Below are 13,985 nucleotides of genomic sequence, written 5' to 3'. Positions count from 1 at the left end.
TGAACGGAGATTATGTTGACGAATAGGGTTTTCCAGCCAGAAGAGTGGGTATTGGAATACTAAATAAAACCGACCTGCTTTCAGGAAAATGTTTAGCATTACACACTGAACGCCTCTCGTAGAAGTTTGTCTATTGCTAGTAGGCGGTTGCTGGCGCTACGAGTTCTCGTTTAGATCGAGTAACGGTGTGTGTTGTGTTGCAGGAGGCGGCGGCTGGACGCCGGCGACCGGCCGGCCGATGAGCGGCGGGCGAGGCCCGCGGGGGCCCGGGGGTGGCGTCGCGGGGGCGGTGGCTGCGGGGGCGGCCGTGGGGGTGGGCCGGCGGCCGCTGCTGCTGCAGCGCTGCCTGGCCATCCAGCTGCACAAGCTGCCCGCCCTGGGGCAGCCGCCGCCGCCTCCGCCTCCACAACCGCCCCCGGCCTCCGCCTCTGAGTTCTGGATGTACGAGAGCGGCTACCTGCTCTTCCAGGTAAGCGACACTACCAAATACCAGGGTTGTAACTTTAATAGTCGCCTTAAAAAAATTAGCGAATTACTGTGCTGATAAACCTCTTACATTATTTGAGTTTCAAACATCTGAGCAGAACTGAACGTACTCAGACATTTCGCTCTTTACCTATTCTGATTAACACTAAAGTGACACACAATACTTTCAGTGCAACGCAATCTGACTTTCAATAATCCCTACAATAGAATGGCACTGACTAACATTAACCTATACCTTTCACAAATCACTTACCTCACAAAAATCTTCGTTACTCGAACTACTGCAATACAACGAGCGCCACTACTGCCAGCTAAATAAAAGATTCAAACTACTGAAGGCACTACCTACTAATAGGCATAGTTAGCAAATGAAAGATTTTGATGGAGAACAAACAATGTATTTACCTAAATAGTGTTCAAAAGTCATAATATATATAACAGTTCATGACATCCAGTCTTTCAAATTTACTGTCTCTGATGGACACACGTCCAGATCATCCGCTCTCAAAACTCCGCCATTTCTCTCCCCACATCCACCACTGCTGGCGGCTCACCTCCAACTGCGCAACGCCAAGCGCTGTTAACAGCCAACTGCCCAACACTACAATAGCATATACTCCAACAATGCAAACCAACCACAGCCTTCACACAGCACAGTCAGTGATTTTCATGCAGAGGGCTACGTGGCGTTACCAACATAAAAGCCTAAATAGCCTACTTACAACAGCTCGTACAAAATAGATACGTGTTTCAAAGCTTCACTGATCTTCAAAGTAGTCACCAGCATTGTGTATAGCCGGCCGCTGTGGCTGTGCAGTTCTAGGCACTTCAGTCCGGAACCGCGTGACTGTTACGGTCGCAGGTTCGAATCCTGCCTCGGGAATGGATGTGTGTGATGTCCTTAGTTTAGTTAGGTTTAAGTAGTTCTAAGTTGTAGGGGATTGATGACCTCAGATGTTGAGTCCCATAGTGCTCAGAGCCATTTGAACCATTGTGTAAAACCCGTTGCGAGCGATGTGGAAGTCGTGGGATACTCTTAGCAGTACCAGTTTTGTTCACAGTTCGAGCGGCGCGGTCTATTGCCTGTCGAGTTTGTAGCAGTTCTGAAGCGAATGCGGTGAAGTGTTTCCTTCAGTTTAGAAACCGAGTTGAGCTTATGAGTGCTTAAATCAGGCTAGTGCAGTAGGTCGTATAGCACTTAGCAGCCTTATCAGTCAAACAAATCAGTAACAGCTTGCACTGTATGTGCTTGAGAATTGTTATACAAAATGATGGTCACGTCCTGCAGAAAGTGTAATCACTTCTGTCTCTGTTCTGTTCATTTTTGGAACACAACCAACGACCAGCTTAGTAACGGAAGTGAATACACTTTGTGCAGAACCTGACCATCATTTTGCATAACAATGCTCAAGCACGTACAGTGCAAGCTGTTACTGATTTGTTTCACGGATGGGGCTGATAAGTGCTATGCCAACTACTGCACTCCCCTAAGCCCTCGTAAGTTCAACTGGATCTTATGGGGCTTAACGGCTAAGCTCATCAGTCCCTAAGCTTACACACTACTTAACCTCAATTATCCTAAGGACAAACACAAACACCCATGCCCGAGGGAGGACTCGAACCTCCGCCGGGACCAGCCGCACAGTCCGTGACTGCAGCGCCTCAGACCGCTCGGCTAATCCGACGCGGCGAACGGGAACAGAATTACGGTAGCAGCCATTATTTCTGCTCATATCAATGTTATTTAGTAAAATGTGCCAGAATGAGATTTTCACTCTGCAGCGGAGTGTGCGCTGATATGAAACTTCCTGTCAGATTAAAACTGTGTGCCCGACCGAGACTCGAACTCGGGACCTTTGCCTTTCGCGGGCAAGTGCTCTACAATCTGAGCTACCCAAGCAGGTCTCACGCCCCGTCCTCACAGCTTCACTTCTGCCAGTACTTTCTTTCCTACCTTCCAAACTTTACAGAAGCAAGGTTCGCAGGAGCAAGGTTCGCAGGAGACCTTCTGTGAAGTTTGGAAAGTAGGAGACGAGGTACTGGCAGAAATGAAGCTGTGAGGACGGGGCGTGAGTCGTGCTTGGGTAGCTCAGATGGTAGAGCACTTGCCCGCGAAAGGCAAAGGTTTCGAGTTCGAGTCTCGCTCGGGCACACAGTTTTAATCTGACAGGAAGTTTTAGTAAAATGTGATTTAGTAAAATCAGACCATCAATTCCAATTACAAAATTATATAGAGAAAATTTCTGTATGGTGCGAAAAGTGGCAATTGGCACTAAACAAAGAAAAGTGGGAGGTCATCCACATGGGTACTAAAAGAAATCCGATAAATTTTAGGTATACGATAAAACCCGCAATTTTAAGGGCTGTCAATTCGACTAAATGCCTAGGAATTACAATTAAGAGGAACGTAAACTGGAAAGACCACATAGATAATATTGTGGGGAAGGCGAAACAAGGACTGCGCTTTGTTGGCAGAAGACTTAGAAGATGCGACAAACCCACTAAAGAGGCAACCTACATTACAGTTGTCCGTCCTCTGCTGGAATATTGCTGCGCGGTGTGGGATCCTTACCAGGTAGGATTGACGGAGGACATCGAGAAAGTGCAAAGAAAGGCAGTTCGTTTCGTGTTATTGTGCAATAGGGGTGAGAGAGTCACTGATATGATACGCGCGTTGGGGTGGCAGTCACTGAAACAAAGGCGGTTTTCTTTGCGGCGAGATCTATTTACGAAATTTCAATCACCAACTTTATCTTCCGAATGCGAAAATATTTTGTTGACACCCACCTAAGTAGGTAGAAATTATCATCATAATAAAATAAGAGAAATCAGAGCTCGAACGGAAAGATTTAGGGGTTCCTTTTTCCCACGCGCCATTCGAGAGTGGAATGGTAGAGAAGGGTATGAAAATATGGTTCGATGAACCCTCTGTCAGGCATTTAAGTGTGAATTGCAGAGTATCCATGTAGTTGTAGATGTAGATGTAGATTTGGTTCAAATGGGTCTGAGCTCTGTGCGACTTAACTTCTGTCATCAGTCCCCTAGAACTTAGAACTAATTAAACCTAACTAACCTAAGGACGTCACACACATCCATGCCCGAGGCAGGATTGGAACCTGCAACCGAAGCGGTCTCGCGGTTCCAGACTGTAGCGCCCAGAACCGCTCGGCCACCCCGGCCGCCTATGGTGTAGATTTATTCCCGACGTCTCTCTCTGTAGAACCGCGTAGAACAATAACTTTGTGACTGCTTTAAAATTTGCACCAAATTTTTCAGGCAACTTTCGGGAGGAATTAATTGTCCACGGCCACAGCAGTTTTTGTGGCAATTGTTGACTGAGTGCCAGTAGATCGCGTTGTGTAAGCAACCGGCTGCTTATATAAATATCGACTTTCGGAGAAAAGGCAGCGTCACGCTGAAGCGAGTCGACGTTTCTTACGGCTGCGCAGCTACATGTGAAACCAATAAATAAGTTATATCAGGTACGAGCTGCAGATAGTTTTAAATCGTCTGCCAAGTGCCCTCATTAGTTTAAACCTGTTTTAGGAGTTTGTAGCGCATCTCTTGAGGAGCCTGATGAGAAGAAGGCTGTAACCTTCAGGAACGTGTATTCTTTATCATTGCGCGTATACATGCAAAACCGATAAATAAGTTATATAAAGCAGCAGCTGCTGTTATTATTTATGTGTGCCAAAAACCTTTTCTAGTTTTATTGTTTATTAGCATATTAGAGGTCTATGATAGGTCAGAACAAACCGAGACGAGCTGCAATGCTTTGAAGGAAGGGATGAAGTGCGTGCGGGGAATGTTCTTACTTGGTTCACTCTTTCAGACATCTACGATATGTCGCACTGCTAAAGATATTAAGTTATTTCGATTTGAAAGTAAAAAAAATGTAATTTAACGATTTATTTGCGCAGACATGGGAAGGTCAGTTACACACTAATCAAGAGCTGTTGAGAAGAATCTAGTGATGGTAGACACTTGATCATATCTAAATGTAAGAGGTTTGTAATAGCGGTATTCCGGTCTGTTTGATATGCCTGATACACACACTAATGAAACAAAACGTTATGAGCACCAACGTACTAGCGTCTTGGCCCACCTTTAGATCTGAATACATTAGCCATTCTGCGCGGCATGGATTTGATAAGTGCCTGGTAGAGTTCCGGGTATATGTGGCACCAGATGTCTAAGCACAGGTCAAGCAATTCCCCTGAATTATAGATCAACGATATGTGAGCGCAGAGATGGCGGCCTGTTGCGTCCCAGGTGTGTTCCAGTGGGATCAGATCACGTGGATATTGTAGGCATGATATGAACGTAAGTCGACAATCAAGCTACTCAGTCCACTGTAATAATATCCTATCTTTGTGACGCAGACTGTTACCCTACTGAAGATGCCAGCGTCGTCGTGGGAGGCATGAAGCATGAAGGGATGTAAGCAGAATTTTAAAAATACAATCGGCTGCCGTAGACGATCAAAAGCAAGTATAGCCTACGGTAGTTTATCTAGTAGCCTTGATCAGTTAACGTCGTACTCGTGTTACCTCTACGTTAGGTGTGTTGCATACTTATTGAACGTTACCTCATATCGATCGCTTTCTTTAGGTATGCAATGAAGTGCCTTACTAGATTCCCCTAGAATTCTGAGACAGTGAAGCGTCTACAAACTGAATGAGGATATATAGAAGGCCATGTAACCTCCGGAACAGTTTTATTCCACATAGTTATCCTCGTGTCTCTTACTTAAAAATAAGCAGCATTATAACAAAATTGAAATAGTCAATGTTTAATTCAGGTTTTATTCGAAAATTGCTGATTTGTAACGTAAAACGGAGACGTCATTAAAAATAAAAATAAATTTATCATATAGCGCTAGAGAGAAAAATCTCAAAAAAAGGAGAAATTGAAGAAAAACGTAAAACAGTAGTATATCAAACATCGCTTCAATAATTCGTCGAACTTACATAAAACATGTTTCTGTTATCCATAAATAACTACCGTATTTAGCAGTAACAGGAAATTCTCGCTTTTCTTCATAATGATGAAAGTTTAATTGAGTACAAAATAAACTATAAGTATATACGTTTTTATGTTTATGCATGTAAACTGTACTTGCATCAAAAGGCAGTCCTTTGGTTACGTAAAAGCGCAGGACTTTCGCGAACAACTAATTTTTAATATTTCAAAAAATGTAATTTATATTCTGTAAGGATATAAAATACACAATGAAATATGGTTCTAATTGTGTGCAAAATAAACAAACAAACAAACGAACGAGAAGAGAGGAGTCGTCAGCTGGCAGTTTCTCTCTTGCACATTCATTTATGTTTCTTTCCCTACCAGAGCTACCAATACTACCAGTAATTCTACCATTTACTACATCATTTATGTAGTGCACCAAAACTACTGAACTGTAGTTTTGGTATAGCGCAAATCTAGATATAGAGTGTCCACAAAAATTGTATAGTACCGGAGTATAAAGTCGGAGTCCACTAAACTCTTCTGCTCCTAACCTTTCGTCCAGAACAGCGCTAGACATGTTCAGAGGCGTTGCTCTTCTGTTGAGTCTTGCCGACCCATGAAGTTCAGGTGAATGTCATCCATTTCATAGTACTGATCCTACTGGCCCGCGTTCGTGGTGCTGTGCATGTCATCAGCATGCTAGCATTCGCCTCGAAGACGACATACACTACGTGATCACAAGTATGCGGTCACCTGGCTCAAAATGACTTACTTGTTCGTGGCGCCCTCCATCGGTAATGCTGCAATTTCATGTGTGTTGGACCACCCTTAGCCTTGATGACAGCTTCCACACTCGCGCGCATATGTTCAATCAGGTGCTGAAATGTTTCTTAGGGAATGACAGCCCATTCTTCACGGAGTGTTGCAGTGAGGAGAGGTATCGATGTCGGTCGGTGAATCTTCTCGCGAAGTCGGCGTTCCAAAACATCCGAAAGGTGTTCTATAGGATTCAGATCAGGACTCTGCGCAGGCCAGTCCATTACAGGGATGTTACTGTCGTGTAACCACTCCGCCACAGGCCGTGCATTAATAACAGATGCTCGATGGTGTTGAAAGATGCAAATGCCATATCCGAATTGCTGTTCAACAGTGGGATGCAAAAAGGTGCTTAAAACATTAATGTAGGCCTTTGCTGTGATAGTGTCACGTAAAACAACGGGTGCAAGCCCCCTCCATGAGAAACATGACCACATCATAATACCACCGCCTCCGAAATGTACTGTTCGCACTACACGCGCTGGCAGATAACGTTCACCGGGTATTCGCCATACCCACACCCTGTCGTCAGCTCGTCACATTGTGTTCCGTGATTCGTCACTCCACACAACGTTTTTCCACTGTTCAATCGTCCAACGTTTACGCTCCTTACACCAAGCTATGGGTGGTTTGGCATTTAGCGGCATGATGTGAGGTTTATGAGCAGCCGCTCGACCATGAAATCCAAGTTTTTCTCACCTCCCGCCTAACTGTCATATTACTTGCAGTGGATTCTGATGCAGTTTGGAATTCCTACGTTTGCCTATTACACATTACGACTCTCTGCAACTGTCGGCGGTCTCTATCAGTCAACAGACGAGGTCGGCCTGTACGCTTTTGTGCTGTACGTGTCGCTTCAAGCTTCGACTTCGCTATCCATCTGAAACAGTGGACCTATGGATGTTTAGGCGTGTGGAAATCTCGCGTGTAGACGTATGATACAAGTGACACCCAATCACCTGACCCGCGAGTTCCGCGGAGCGCCTTACACTGCTCTCTCACGATGCCTAATGTCTACTGAGGTCGCTGATATGGAGTACCTGGCAGTAGGTGGCATCACAATGGACCTAATATGAAAAACGTATGTTTTGGAGGGTGTCCGGATACTTTTGATCACATAGTGTATCTGGGCACAACAATCGTCCAGGTGTAAAAAGAAACGTGAGTCATCCAACCATGTGACACGCTTCCATTGATCCACGGTCCAAATTCGATGATCCCGTGCCAACAGTACACGTAATTGACGATCCCGTTGGGTCTGCTGCAGCGATTGAGGTTCAACAGTGTACGTTGAACCATGTGTTTCAGAAACACTTGTGCCTAAGTCAGCATTGTTGTCTGTCGTAGGATCTGTTATAGATTTCGGCCTGTCTTGCTCTCTGTAGAAGATAAACCTACGTCCTCCAAGTTCTGTGACGAGGTTTGGACGTCCAACAGCTCGTCGCCCGTTCGTAGTTATCGCCGTCGTTCAGCTACTTTTCGTAGATGCTCACTGCAGTAGCACGGTAACAGCCTACCAGCTTCGCCCTTTCAGACATGTTCGTTCCCAGGTGCCGGGACATAACAATCTGCCCTTTGTCAAAGTTGCTTCTGTCAGTGGATTTCCTCATTTGCGGCACGCATTGTCGCTAGCGTCACTCCCTATTCGTCTCATTCCCCCTCATACACTTTCCTCACGGCGTGGCGTACCCGCAACGCCATCAGGCGCTATTCAGTATTGTGTTGTGCAGTGGTCTTGATGTTTGGTCCATCAGTGTCTACCTTTATCACGAAGCTGACTAACGAGTGTTTGCACAAGAAGGCTTCGCTTTTATGTGGTTATGAACCAAAATGAAGAAGCTAGGTGGATGTAACTTGGTGACGACATGTGGCTCACTGCACTTTACATCTACCAAAATGGCCGCCAAACTGAACACAGTGTTCGAGTAGTTAAGTTCACCTTCAGCTGTATATAATCTCTGACGTTGTGAGACCCCTCGGCTGAATTAATATTTAAACCAAGACACAGCTACACGATATTTTATCATCCTGTGCGTCGCTACTTGCTCCCTTCCTCGACATTATCTCCGATCTAGTCGAGCTATTGTTCGTAAAAATTACTCTCTACTGTAGGATTCGATTTGCTTATCCCTGGATCGATCGCCAGTCCTTACTGTGATTATGGGCGGTATTATTGCCAATAAAATAGCATTTGATTTTAAGACGTTGAGCACACCATATGTATTTACATCTCAGTCCTTATGCTGACGTATTTTAGTATGTTTAGCATGCTGGTACAATGATGAAAACCTCCTATGGATTCTACCTTTTGTATTTTACATATGGACTTCCAATCTGTTATAGTTGTTCGTAGATATCCCAATCACGTAAAGTAAAAGACGTTAGACTTCTTCTAATAATGACCACTGATATGTCCACAGCCACAATCTTCGATTAATTACGCGGTGCCCATGTTGATTTCGCCATTGTCTTTATATACGACAGGGGCTACGCGCGTATAATATTAAAACAAGGTGTGTTCCTGGAGATGAGATGGGGAAGGGAGTTACAGAGCTTCACTCCACGACAAGGTAATTATACCAAGTCTAGCTTGGTGAAATCATTCAGTAACACTGACAACAGCGGGTAGATGAAATGACACAACTTCAGAGACTTTGCTGGTTTCATTAAGATATGGTTTTACGTATACGCCGAATGTTCGTGTGTAAGAGGGAATTTAAAATAGGCTGTGACAGTGGTGAAAATCTGAATTGAGGAGGAGGCGTGCCTGGAGAATCCGTGCTGTTGTGTGAACCGCTGTGCCCAACACAACTACCTGGTAAGCAGGAGACCTGGATTCGATTCCCGGCCTTGGTGCAGATTTTCACTCGCGGCTATTGCATATTGGAATAATTTCGTCTTTCACAGGCATCTACTGTTTAACTACATTAAAAAGCAGAAATGTTATCCTTCAAAAAGTGTTACATGACTCTCAACATGAACAAATGTAACGTACTGCGCATGATTAAGCGTGAAGACCCATTATTGCATGATTACATGATTATCGAACAAGCACCGGTAGTGGCCACTCCATCGAATGTCTGGTAATATGATTACGGCGCAGTTTGATTTCCCCCTCCCCCCTCCTCCCCACGGATAGTCGAGAGCGCTGACGGGCTCTCTTGCAAGACGCAGGGAGACGGACGACCCCAGAATCGAGTCATCGCGGATTAACGACGAATCCTGACGAGCTTACCGTCCACGATGTGGTTTTTAGGCGGTTTCCCACATGGCATTAGGCAAATACTGGGTTAGCACGATGTTCCGCCTGAGCTACACAGTACGCAGACTCCTGGAAGATGTGTCACTCTTGAACGTGAGATCTACACTAGACGCAGATAATGTGGTAGACAGATTCCTTCCCGTGTTGAATGATGATATAAGGGAGGGTATCCCCGCGAACTGATGCCACTAACACCGCTAAATCGGATTTAACACTGCCGACACCGTAGAGAAACGGGAAGGACAAACGGGGAAAAACTACACACGGAACGATTTAAAGTTTAACGACCATTAATTACAAAAAATTCAGACGGCAGACTGAGATCCATTGGAAGAATCGTCAGGAAGTCGTTAAACTTCGTCCACACGATAAATCAGTCTAATCTGATGATGATGAGGCCTCATGCTCCGAGGAGCGTACGGGACGATGCGGGAGACCCGCACCGCTGTACTAGGCGAGGTCCTAGCGGAGGTGGTTTGCCATTGCCTTCCTCCGACCGTGATGGGGATGAATGATGATGATGAAGACGACACGACAACATCCAGTCATCACGAGACAGGAAAAATCCCTGACCCCGCCGGGAATCGAACCTGGGACCCCGTGCGCGGGAAGCGAGAACGCTACCGCAAGACCACGAGCTGCGGACTAAAAGCCGTAAATTCAACCAAATACCTAGGTATTACAATTAAGAACAACTTAAATTCGAAAGAACACATAGAAAATGTTGTGGGGAAGGCTAACCAAAGGCTGCATTTTATTGGCAGGGCACTTAGAAAATGTAACAGACCTACTAAGGAGACTGCCTACACTACGCTTGTCCGTCGTCTTTTTAGAATACTGCTGCGCGGTGTGGGATCCTTACAGGGATAGGACTGACGGAGTACATCGAAAAAGTTCAAAGAAAGGCAGCACGTTTTGTATTATCGCGAAATATGGGAGAGAGTGTCACAGAAATGGTGTAGGATTTGGACTGGAAATTATTAAAAGAAAGGCGTTTTTCGTTACGACGGAATCTTCTCACGGAATTCCAATCACCAACTTTCTCCTCCGAATGCGAAAATATTTTGTTGACACCGACCTACATATAGAGGAAGGATCACCACGATAAAATAAGGGAAATCAGAGCTCGTACGGGAAGATATAGGTGTTCATTCTTTCCGCGCGCTGTACGAGATTGGAATAATGGAGAATTGTGAAGGTGCTTCGATGAACCCACTGCCAGGCACTTAAATGTGATTTGCAGAGTACCCATGTAGATGTAGAAGTACAGTCTGCCCTCGTAGGAGGTAGCGTACATAACCCACGATCGAGCAATACATCAATAATGCGCGTCGATTTAGGACCACTTTCAGATAGGATCGTAAGAGGTAACAGAGAAGATCCCTTCTATATACTTGTACACCTCGTTAGGAGACCGTTGCGATGACAAGATTAGGGAGATTAGAGATGACCCGGAAATTTACCAGCAATCGTTCTTCCCCTGTTCTATTCACAACTGGAAGAGTAAAAGCCAGAAGCGATAGAGGTACACAAACTGTCCTCCACCAACATAATAGGGCTTGTGAAGTATAGAGGTGCACGTAGCCTTCGAACCTAGCTGAAGAAACACGAAAACTACTATCGGAATTACGAATCTTCAGAATTTTTCCGTTTAATCTTCATTCGGATAGCCGTTGTTATTCATTTTGATATTTCGGTGCTGTGTATAAAACGGAATCCGATACTAGTAATGTTTCTGCATACAAAAGAAGTTTCGAACTGTAATATTCTGAGTGCTGGCTACGGTGTGTAAAAAACTGAGACGGACCACTCACTCGTTAGCCATACGAGAAAGCAGACCACCTGGTACCGCGAGATGGACGTTTTCACGGCGGCGGTCGAAGCTGTGATCACGCGTGAGTGTAATACGTGCCAGTTGCCTGCTCGCGTACGTGACGGTAGAAAGGGAGCGATACGGGCGGCTGTCGGCGGGCGTCGTGTAGCGGCCAAAGACCGTGGCGCCGTATCGCCAGTCGGGAACTCGGGTCGATCACAAGGGGGGAGAAAGCGGGGGACGGGGCGATGAAAGTCGCAAAACGACGATGGGCGGACACTTACGGCACCTTAGCTCTCTAAAACCCGCCTGCGGAATCGCCTCTTGTTTCGCGATTTTGGGATACGCCTTCCTGCGAAACCGCCCATGTGTCCCAGTAATGCAGCTTCACAGTCGATTTACTTGAAACACCTTTTACAGGTGTGGTAGGTAGGACAATCGCCACCAAATATATCTCGAACGAGTTAATATATCTACGTCTACATCTACACCACAGTCTAACTTTAACGTATCACATACGACGCACCATCTCGTTTTTGTTGATCGTAGTGATGTCAGCGCCCCAAGCGGCCAGCAAGCGACACTTCAAAATGCGATATCGGATGAGTGTGAATACTAGCGTTCATATAGATTTGAAACATAGTTTTTGCAACAGGTTGTGTATTTATTGCCGTAAAAATGGACAATATCTAAAAAAAATGACATCACATTTGTTATTGAATGACCGCAGCTCGTGGTCGTGCGGTAGCGTTCTCGCTTCCCACGCCCTGGTTCCCGGGTTCGATTTCCGGCGGGGTCAGGGATTTTCTCTGCCTCGTGATGATTGGGTGTTGTGTGATGTCCTTAGGTTAGTTAGATTTAAGTAGTTCTAAGTTCTAGGGGACTGATGACCATAGATGTTAAGTCCCATAGTGATCAGAGCGATTTTTTTGTTATTCTTTAAGTTTCTAAGGTGCAAATGGCTCTGAACACTATGAAACCTAACATGTGAGGTCATCAGTCCCCCAGAACTTAGAACTACTTAAACCTAACTAACCTAACGACATCACACACACCCATGCCCGATGCAGAATTCGAACCTCCGACCGAGTTTTCTAAGGGCTTTGCGAGATACAAAATGGTACGTTACAGGACAGCTTATTTACGATTCTCTCGTAATGATCAGATATTGACCGCCGAACAATGTCGGTTACTTTTAATAACAAAAAGTTGCTAGTAAACACCGTATATATAGTCGGGGTTCAAGGTGTCCGGGACAAACTTTGTATAGATTTTTCTTTTCAATCATTCTGAAGAGTTACATTAAATGAATTTGAAATTGCGAATATGGACAACCATCAGCTGTAGAATGGAATGACAACAATGAAAATTTGTGTTGGTTCGGGACTCGAACCCGGATTTTCCACGAGAGGTCTCCTTACCAAAAATGTTCAAATGTGTGTGAAGTCTTATGGGGCTTAACTGCTAAGGTCATCAGTCTCTAAGCTTACACACTACTTAACCTAAATTATCCTAAGGACAAACACACACACCCACGCCCGAGGGAGGACTCGAACCTCCGCCGGGATCAGCCGCACAGTCCATGACTGCAGCGCCTGAGACCGATCGGCTAATCCCGCGCGGCGGTCGTCTTACCATTTGGCTATCCGTGCACGACTCACGACTGACGATTATGTCGTTAACTATCGGTCTGTAGCCTGTACTCGTACATCCATTATGCACATTCCCGTACAAGTGAGACATTTTAGATGGAAGACGCTTGCCTTGTGTCGGCGGATAAATACGATATTGCAGTGCCTGTGTTATTCTGAACGTCCAAAGGAACTTTACATCGAATTCAGAATAACACAGCCAGTGGAATATCGTATTCTGGAGAGTGTTATGAACACTTGATTTAGAGATGTTCAGTTCGTTGCTCCAGCACGATTTGTTGCACAACAATGATGAGAGACTGCAGGTGCATGTCCTTTACTTAACACTGCCTGCTCACAACTTACTGCTCCAGTCCACATCCTTGTTTGCAGTTGTTAATTCAAGCCACCAGCGTTGTTACAGCGCTGACGTCGCTTATGCGCTAAGAATAAAATCAGTCTGATAACTTCTTGGAGTGACGGTGGACATTCATACTGACGATCTTAACTTTTGAATAGTTGGCATGTAACATTATCTTATCTATTCTAGACGCTTGAACGACTGGTTTTTGAATAAAACTTTGCCGACCGGCGACACCATAGTGATGTCGTGACTATAGTATCGCACAGTGGCCGGTGACAGCACGTTAGTATCTTTTTCATTCTGTTGGTGCTTTGTTTAGGTAACAATAAGTTACACACGTCAACAAGTTTTTTTGTTTTTATATGTGCACTTTCATCATGGCAGACGAAAGAGACGGTACGGTACGATTATTTATGATGAATGCGCAGACGTCTTGTCTAACGTTCCGGGCGACATGGCCGATTGCGAAGAAGACACTGGATATCAAAAAAATGAAACTGAAGCAGAATCATAGGAAAATAGTGGAATACGGTCAAGAATAATTCGGCTACGGTTGCCAACTGATTCGCATGAATCAGACGAAGAAGACAGACTATGATTTACTGAGGACCAATAATAAATTTGAAGGATCTCCGGGTCCACACA

At 45.1% G+C, this 13,985-nt stretch overlaps 1 protein-coding gene across 1 annotated transcript in view; it reads left to right on the top strand.

Moving 5' to 3' along the window:
- The first annotated feature begins 287 nt into the window (after positions 1 to 287).
- LOC126285407 (mucin-17) overlaps positions 288 to 13,985 on the top strand; it is a 326,011-nt gene continuing 312,313 nt past the window's right edge. Inside the window, exon 1 of the mRNA XM_049984757.1 lies at positions 288 to 469. Within this exon, the coding sequence (XP_049840714.1) occupies positions 440 to 469 (30 nt within the window). The 5' untranslated portion in view covers positions 288 to 439. The remainder of the gene's footprint in view (positions 470 to 13,985) is intronic.

Source organism: Schistocerca gregaria, chromosome 8, assembly GCF_023897955.1.
Source record: "Schistocerca gregaria isolate iqSchGreg1 chromosome 8, iqSchGreg1.2, whole genome shotgun sequence".
Classification (NCBI taxonomy): Eukaryota; Metazoa; Arthropoda; class Insecta; order Orthoptera; family Acrididae; genus Schistocerca; species Schistocerca gregaria.
The sequence above is the reverse complement of the archived record's forward strand: the minus strand, read 5'-3'. Positions and strand labels throughout refer to the sequence as shown.